At 42.5% G+C, this 9425-nt stretch overlaps 1 protein-coding gene across 1 annotated transcript; it reads left to right on the plus strand.

Annotated features, from left to right (window-relative positions):
• The first annotated feature begins 6425 nt into the window (after positions 1-6425).
• Positions 6426-7313, plus strand: LOC113886085 (upstream-binding factor 1-like protein 1). Its single transcript, XM_027532017.1, has one exon. It carries the CDS (start codon positions 6426-6428, stop codon positions 7311-7313), a length of 888 nt encoding a protein of 295 aa, XP_027387818.1.
• Positions 7314-9425: the final 2112 nt, after the last annotated feature.

Below are 9425 nucleotides of genomic sequence, written 5' to 3' on the forward strand. Positions count from 1 at the left end.
TCCTGGCAATCCTCACATTATGACATTGAACTTGAATCTCTGCTTCCTTACAGGACATTTTCTGATGCATCTAAAACATCCCTCTTCTTTCTCTCATCAGGACACCTGTCAGCAGATTTAGGCTCCAATCTCTACCCTAGATGGTCTCATCATGGTACTTTCACCTCGATTATGCCTGCACAGACTATTCTAAAAATACAGTCACAGAGATACTGGCTCTTGGGACTTGGACATAATTTGGGAGAGGGTAAGGGGCACATTTACGAGAAGGAGATGGCAACCCACTCCAGTTTTCTTGTTTGGAGTATCCCATAGACTGAGGAGCCTGGAGACTACAGTCCATGCGGTCACAGAGGGTCAGACACGACTGAGTAACTAGCACAATGGGTGCATTAACTCACTACTTCATGAACAGAATGAAAGAATGCTGTCCTAAATTCAAGAGATATCAGATTTTTCTGGAGGAAGTAAAAACCTCAATATTTTTTCCTTGCTTTGTACATAGAGTACATGCAGTAGAGAAAGAAATAGTTAAAGCAAGGTTTTAGATTTGTGAGGTTTTATCCAATGAAATCCTTTGAAGTTTTATGAAGGTTAGAATTACCGGGTCAAAGACAAATATACTTTTTAAGGATTTGAATGCATATATACAAAACATCCTGATCTTCCCAGGTGGCTCAGATGGTAAAGCATCTGCCTACAATGCCTACCATGTGGGAGACCCGGGTTCAATCCCTGGGTTGGGAAGATCTCCTGGAGAAGGAAATGGCAACCCACTCCAGTATCCTTGCCTGGAAACCCCCATGGATGGTGGAACCTGGTAGGCTACAGTCCATGGGGTCGCAAAGAGTTGGACACGACTGAGCGACTTCATACAAAACATCCTAAAGTCCATCTGCTGGTTGGATCTCCTTGCAATCAAAGGAACTCTAAAGAGTCTTCTCCTACACCACAGTTCAAAAGCATCAATTCTTTGGCGCTCAGCTTTCTTCACTGTCCAACTCTCACATCCATACATGACTACTGGAAAAATTGAATTTAAGGAGAACACAGGATCCTTAAAATCAGAGAGGAATGAGTGTTCAATATAAAATCAGTGATGAGGACTGGGACTTCAGTTGTAGATGCTATTAATATATAGAGATTAGAGAGAGATTTAGTGCAGTTAGTGCTCATTGGGTTTATCCAAGGGAACTGTGGTAATCTAATCAGGAAGGGGCTTCAAGGGTCCTGATAGTGGATTTCAGATACACTATTTCTTCTGTTCAGAGATGTTCTGAGGTGGCTGGACCCTGGACAGCTCTGAAAGTTACAGTTGCTTACCCATCCAGAGAACATAGAACTCCGGACTGGATGGGACTGATTTTCGTACCAGCACTGAGGACATCAAATCTACAACTTTCTGGTGAGTAAATGGTTCTGAGTAGATGGATTCATATTTCTTTCCCTCAAAAACTAAAAAGAATAATTTTAATTTAGCAGTCACAGGCTTAAGAATTTCTTAAGCAAGTGAAAAATCTAGTTCATAAGAATTATGTTATTACTTAGAATTCACTCTGAAACTATAGACTTACCTTCAAATCATTGGAATTTGTGAATGAACATGAGTGATTCTATGAACTTAGGATTCCATGATATAAAAGGAAAATATGAATTTCTTGATGGGAAGTCCTAGACAGTTTTTCCATTTAGCATGATACCTAAAATTTGAATGAGAAACTGTGCTGTAGAACATGCAGAGTAATATATTTGTATGGAAAAGTTGGGATTTCTGCCTTTAAATTGTGCAATAGCAATCCAGACCTGATGATGGCTCTGAAAACAACACTGGTAACTCACCAAGTACCTGAAAGAAAAAGAAATTCTGTACTCACTCTGATATAGAAGTTAAAACTTTTATTAACTTCAGTCATTAATTTTGAAGCACAATATATTAGATGGCTGGCTTCCCTGGTGGCTCAGGGGTAAGAAACTGCCTGCTAATGCAGGAGACACAGGTTCAATCTGTGGGTCTCAAGGGCCCCTGGAGAAGGGGATGTCAACCCACTCCAGTATTCTTGCCTGAAAAATCCCATGGACAGAAGCCTGGTGGGCTACAGTCCAACGGGTTGCAGAAGAGTCACACAGGCCTCAGGGACTAAACAACCACAATATTAGATGGAACTGTGTGTTAATTGATAGATGGATTTGATGAATTTGGCTGCACCAGATTTTTCTTGCACCTTGAGGGACCTTTAGATGGGACATGCAAACTCTTAGTCCCCACACAGGAACTCTGTGTCTTGGCAGGTGAACACTTTGCTGTGGAATGTGGGCTCTCATTCCCTGATGAAGGACCAAATGCTGGTCTTGTCCACTGCGAGCATGGAGTCTTAGATACTGAACCTTCAAGGAAGTCCCAGAACTGATCTTATTGTAACCTGGAATTTGTATGTTTCCAAACAGGAAAACTTTTCTGATAGTAGAGCAAATCTGATATGATTGGGAGTATGTTGATGTACTAATCAAAGAAATGGATTCCCCTTACATTAGGGTCACTTAAATTGAAGACTGTCATTTTCAAAGAGAAGAGAAAATTTAATTGTTAGAGTTTTCAGAACTGAAAGTTGTAGTTAAACCAAAATTAACGTTATGCTTAAGAGTCATTTTTATTAGAGATAGAAGGGACTGAGTTTTAACAGAATAATATAGAACACTGAACGTAGGTACCTTTGTTTAGTGTAGATAACTGCATGTGATACACTGTGTGTGATGTGTCATTGTTTCTCAGGTTGCTCTTTCAGAGGCGGTAAGACTCTTCCTGTGTGAGTGCAGGAGACACATGTAGAGAAGGGCTTCCCCTGCCAGTGCTTGAAGTACCTGCGCCTCCTACACAGGTCAGTGTTCCTATGTGTTCATTTCTATGAGTTTCCAATGAGACATGTTTTGTCATCTTTATATCTCAGCCAAAACTGAGTCCCTGGCTTATTGTGAAGTAGTGAAGTGAAGTCACTCAGTCATGTCTGACTCTTTGCGACCACATGGGCTATCCAGTGCATGGAATTCTCCAGGCCAGAATACTGGAGTGGGTAGCCTTTCCCTTCTCCAGCAGATCTTCGTAACCCGGGGATCAAACCCAGGTCTCCCACTTTGCAGGCAGATTCTTTACCAGCTGAGTCACAAGGAAAGGGTCTTCTTGTATACAGTTGTATTTAATATGTCTTATTATAATGTCTATTGACCTCCCCAGAAATGAAATATTGACCACTTAAACTCTTTTTCAATCCTTACATATACATGTTTACTCTTCTCCTCTCTTCATCTTCCCTTTGTACTTCTATGACATGTTTCTCAGATGAATTATATCCATTACAGGTTTCTCAGATGAATTATATCAATTATCATCTCAACTGCACATTCAGTCTATGGCCATCTGGACTTTTCTTAGGAGGGAGCTATGCTCAGAATCCTAAGGAGTGTTACTGTTCTAGAGAAGATTGCATTCACAGTAACACTGAGCAGAAACTACAGAATTCCTGTCTACATCCTGTGCTCCCAGAATAAGCAGGCGTTTTCCCCCTGTTATCACTTTATGTCTCAGAGTGGTGTGTTTATTATGATTTAGGAACCTTCACTGACACTTCATTATCACCCAAAGTCTATGGTTTCACATTAGTGTTCACTCTTGGTGTTGTGCATTCTGTTAGTTTTCACTGATGTACAGTGACAAGTATCCAGCTTTATAATATCCAGAAGGGTTAGACTGCTGAAAGTCATTTGTGATCACCTATTCATCAGTCCCATTATCCTAACTTATGGGAAGCAAAGTTTATTTCACTGTCCTCATACATTTCTCTTTTTTTCCATGTATTCCTTTTTCCTGGAATGTCTTATAGTTGGACTCATGAAATATGTATGTTTCTCAGCTTAGCTTCATTCACTTAGAGATATGAATAAAAGAATACCCCATGTCTCTTCCTGGCTTGATCGCTCATTTCTTTTTAGAACTGAGTACTATTTCTTGGCCTTAATGTACCAGAGTTGATTTATACATTTATTATGGTTGTTCTCAAGTTTTGTGATTATGACCAAAGTGGCTATAAACATTCCATTGCAGGTCTTTTTTTCTTTTTTATGGATCAGATCAGATCAGATCAGTCCCTTAGTCGTGTCCAACTCTTTGCGACCCCATGAATCACAGCACACCAGGCCTCCCTGTCCATCACCAACTCCCGGAGTTCACCCAGACTCACATCCATCGAGTCCGTGATGCCATCCAGCCATCTCATCCTCTGTCATCCCGTTCTCCTCCTGCCCCCAATCCCTCCCAGCATCAGAGTCTTTTCCAATGAGTCAACTCTTTGCATGAGGTGGCCAAAGTACTGGAGTTTCAGCTTTAGCATCATTCCTTCCAAAGAAATCCCAGGGCTGATCTCCTTCAGAATGGACTGGTTGGATCTCCTTGCAGTCCAAGGGACTCTCAAGAGTCTTCTCCAAAACCACAGTTCAAAAGCGTCAATTCTTCGGTGCTCAGCCTTCTTCACAGTCCAACTCTCACATCCATACATGACCACAGGAAAAACCATAGCCTTGTCTAGACGGACCTTTGTTGGCAAAGTAATGTCTCTGCTTTTGAATATGCTACCTAGGTTGGTCATAACTTTCTTTCCAAGGAGTAAGCGTGTTTTAATTTCATGGCTGCAGTCACCATCTGCAGTGATTTTGGAGCCCAGAAAAATAAAGTCGGACACTGTTTCCACTGTTTGCCCAACTATTTTCCATGAAGTGGTCGGACCGGATGCCATGATCTTCGTTTTCTGAATGTTGAGCTTTAAGCCAACTTTTTCATTCTCCTCTTTCACTTTCATCAAGAGGCTTTTGAGTTTCTCTTCACTTTTTGTCATAAGGGTGGTGTTATGTGTATATCTGAGGTTATTGATATTTCTCCCGGCAATCTTGATTCCAGCTTGTGCTTCTTCCAGTCCAGCGTTTTTCATGGTGTACTCTGCATATAAGTTAAATAAACAGGGTGACAATATACAGCCTTAACGAACTCCTTTTCCTATTTGGAACCAGTCTTTTGTTCCATGTCCAGTTCTAACTGTTGCTTCCTGACCTGCATACAGATTTCTCAAGAGGCAGAATAGGTGGTCTGGTATTTCCATCTCTTTCAGAATTTTCCACAGTTTATTGTGATCCACACAGTCAAAGGTTTTGACATAGTCAATAAAGCAGAAATAGATGTTTTTCTGGAACTCTCTTACTTTTTCTATTATCCAGCGGATGTTGGCAATTTGATCTCTGGTTCCTCTGCCTTTTCTAAAACCAGCTTGAACATCAGGAAGTTCACGGTTCACATATTTCTGAAGCCTGGCTTGGAGAATTTTGAGCATTACCTATGATTTGGGCAAATACAAAGGAGCATGAGTCCTGACTTACGTGGTAGGAGGGTATTTAGTTTAGTAACAGATTGCCTTATTGTCTTTCAGAAGGCTTGTACTGTTTTTCATTGCCTTAGGAAATGAATCAAATTTCCTGATATTCCACCCTCTCAGTACTTGGTCCTTCTTTGGGATTTTGACAATTCTTGTCCATGTGCTGTGGTATCTCATTGCTATTTTAAAGCCCTCTTGCTTATCAGGCATTTTTATTTTTAACTTCCCTTCCTTTTCTCTCATCCTTTGTCTCTTGAGTGAGTCCGCATGCTCTTTTCATTTCTATGTAAAACCCACTGTGGTGAGACTGGAAAGCAAGTTGGGTTCAGGCCTGAGAATTTTTAATTGTGAGAAGAAGCTTCATAATGCTCAACAGGACTCTCAACTCACAGGTTGGGCTGGTTTTCATTTACGTTCTTGGGGGTAAATGAAATTACAGAAGGAATGTATCCCAAGTGGGCTGTGCTTCTCTCCTGTGTCACATAGGAGAGTAACTTTCCTTTTCTTTCTCCACAGAAACAGAGGATTGCACACACTGCAGGACTTCAGAAATAACTCACCTGCTGAATCTTGAGAGTGAAGAAGCTGAAGATTTTGCTGAGGTGTCTGAACTGCTGGGATCAAATAAGTGTCCCAAAGACCTAGAAATGGCGATGCCTAAATGCCAAGATGACTGGTCCAAGGAAGACAATGTGCAGTTACTGGAAAGTATGGAGAAAAGCATTCCATCCAGTGATGGGTACACGTTCAAAACAACCCAGTCAGTGATGGACTGGGAAAAAGAAGCTTTTAAAGATTTTTCTGGGGAAATGTGCAAACTCAAATCGTTAGAGGTTTCCCATAAGGTGAGAAAGTTTTGCACGCTGAAAGAATTAGTCCTGGAAGCTAAGGAAAATGTTAGCAATCTTTCCAAAAAAAACACAAGAAAACACAGAAAACACAAGAAAACACCAGAATCATACTTATTTGTTCAAGAAGTCCCTGACAGCTTACCAGCACATTTCCCAAGTGATGCGACCTCAGTACATCCAAAAACACCCCAAGATAAGCAACCAGGAGCTGACCAGGGTTCTGTCTGAGGAACACAGGAAGGTGCCTGAGCAGCTGAGGGTGAAAGACAGTCAGGAACTTGAGAAAGTGAAAAAGGATATTAGGGAGAAAATAGCTCTGTTCAGAGCACAGCACCCTGATCTAGTCCCAAACCCAGAGAAATCTGGTGTCCCTCAAAGAAGTGAAATGAAAGTGCCAGAGAAGTTTCAGGAGAATGTTCAAAAAGTGAAGTCTCCCCCAGAAAAGAGTTTACCCATGAAGTGGAAATTCCACGGAGAGCCCAAGAAGCCCCCGATGAATGGCTATCACAAGTTCCACCAGGATCTCTGGTCGAGCAGGGAGCTGAAAGTGGTGCGCCCGTGGGAGCGCATGGTGGAGATCAGTAGATGCTGGCAGCGCATCCCCCAGGACCAGAAGGAGCTTTATAAGAAGCAGGCGGAGGGACTGCAGACACAGTACAAGGTGGACCTTGATCTCTGGCTCAGGACTCTGTCTCCTGAAGAATATGCTGCTTACAGAGAGGCGACCTGTGCTAAGCATAAGAACATGAGCGTGATGCGGGGCCCGAACTCCAAGATTAGAAGGATGGGTCTGCAGTCCCCATCATCAGGGAATCTGCAAGGAAGGCTTAGAGAGGACCCAGGGCTTCAGGCTGCAGAGTTAGCATCATCAGACATGATTAGAGAATATTCTCCTGCCTCAGGGAAATCAGAGGAAAATGAGGAAGAGGAGGAAGGCAACTGCTGCTCAGGCCCCAGCAGTGAAGATGAAGATGGAGATTCTGAGCCGGAGGACCACAGCTCCAGCTCATGGTCCTCAGGGGACTCCTCTGATTTGGATTCCAACTGAGTTTAGTTCACAAACTGAAGGGACAAAACTTTTCAGCAAAAGTCCATGGGCTCTTCTCTCTATGCTTTTTCATTGCCTTCCTTCTTTCCCTCCCTCTTCATACAAAGTGGGATCTGTTGGAAAGAAGGCATCTTGAGCTGTAATTTCTGGCTTCTCCATCTACCCCACATTCACCCTGAGAGAAAGTCAAGGCAAAGACGCCTCGTGGAACGAACCTTGAGCTGACTGGGCTGCGGGGCACCTTATAGTAGACTGAGCTCCCTAAACTGAAAGGTTTTCTCTCTACACCCTCTGCAGTCCAGACGTGTGACGGGCTCCAGGGGTCTGTTAGCCCCTTCTCTTTGACCTTGTCCCTTGTCCCTCAGGACTCAGGCAGTGAGCTGGGAAGGGAAGATCTGATTGAATGGAAGTGGGAGACTTCCTTAAAGGAAGCTGTCAGGCCCTGATGTCTCTGCCCCTTCTCTCTGAGGTGAAGAGCTGGCACTTCCTTACCTTGGAATTGGGGCCAGCACATGGGCAGCAGCATTTCCATGTGTGTGTGCATCCTGTCAACTGTCCATGAGATTTTCTCACTGATCAAAACCTCAAAATTAAAAATGTGTAACCCCTCCACTTGAATTGGCTTTTCCTTAAAACCAGCCTCCTCTGACCCAGTGGCCCTGAGTTTTCAGGCCATGTCTGAATTTCTGCAGATTTCTGCCCCAACCCCTTCCTTCTGATCCAAGTTGTAAGTAAAACATGTTTTTACCACAGACTCAAATTGTATTATATTAGGACTTGTGTAGTTTGTGTGTCAGTCTTTTAGTTCACAGATACTAAACTGTTGGGGATTCATCTACCACTCTGTGTTCTTTGGAAGGAATGATGCTGAAGCTGAAACTCCAGTACTTTGGCCACCTCACACAAAGAGCTGACTCATTGGAAAAGACTCTGATGTTGGGAGGGATTGGGGGCAGGAGGAGAAGTGGACAACAGAGGATGAGATGGCTGGATGGCATCACCGACTTGATGGACATGCATTTTCGTGAACTCTTGGAGTTAGTGATGGACAGGGAGGCCTGGCGTGCTGCAATTCATGGGGTCCCAAAGAGTCGGGCATGACTGAGCGACTGAACTGAACTGAACTGATGACCCATTTTTATTATTTTGGTTTATTGATGTATTTGAAAATGTATTTAAAGCTAGTGCCATCTTATTAAACTTTTTTTTTCCCCAAACTTTCCTGGCTATTTTCATTTTTGATTCTCATGGACAATTAGTATCACACAAGTATTGTTCTTGTATATGAAACATGTTGAATTTGGAGACTTCCTCTTCATCCATGATGTCTTATTGGAATATTTTATTCCTCATGAATATACAGTTGGGGAACTTACAGTAGAGAACATGGAAGTCTGCTCAATTTTGTGTAGCAGCCTGGATGGAAGGGAAGTGTGGGGAAGGATGGGCACAGGTATATTCATGGCCGAGCCCCTTTGCTCTTTACCTGAAATTACCAGAATATTATTACTTCTCTCCATTTTTTTTTACAGATTAATTTCCTTGTTTTTCATGGGGCTCGGTCTTCTTGCAGTGCAGGGCATGTTTCCAGTTAGGGGGAGCTGGGGTAACTCAGTGCTCCAGGTTCTCCCTGGGGTGGCTTCCCTGGGTTTGGAGCAAGGCCCTAGAGCAGTGGCTCAGTAGTTGTGACACATGGGCTTCGGTGCTTCAGGGCCTGGAAAATCTTCTGAATCAAATCCATGTCCCCTCCATGGGAAGGCAGATTCTTAACCACTAGACCAGCAAGGAAGACCTACCACAGAATTCTAACAGGCTATACTGCAATATAAATAAAAACTGTTTAAAGAAACAGGCAGGAAAACACAAATACTAGATGAATATAGGCTAAAATTCTGAATGTTCTAATAGAAGAAGACAACATTGGTTAAAATACTAAAATATGCATTTACCTGTTGCTTCACCTATATACGAACTGGGAATAAAAATTCCAGTCCTATAGGATCTAATTTAAGATTAAGATTTAGCGCTTCCAAAATGACTTGCTCACAGTTCATTCACAGCCACAAAATGTTAAGTGGATTTCTTTCCTCTTGGAAAATCTAAACATATCTT

Source organism: Bos indicus x Bos taurus, chromosome 29 (genome assembly GCF_003369695.1).
Source record: "Bos indicus x Bos taurus breed Angus x Brahman F1 hybrid chromosome 29, Bos_hybrid_MaternalHap_v2.0, whole genome shotgun sequence".
Lineage (NCBI taxonomy): Eukaryota > Metazoa > Chordata > Mammalia > Artiodactyla > Bovidae > Bos > Bos indicus x Bos taurus.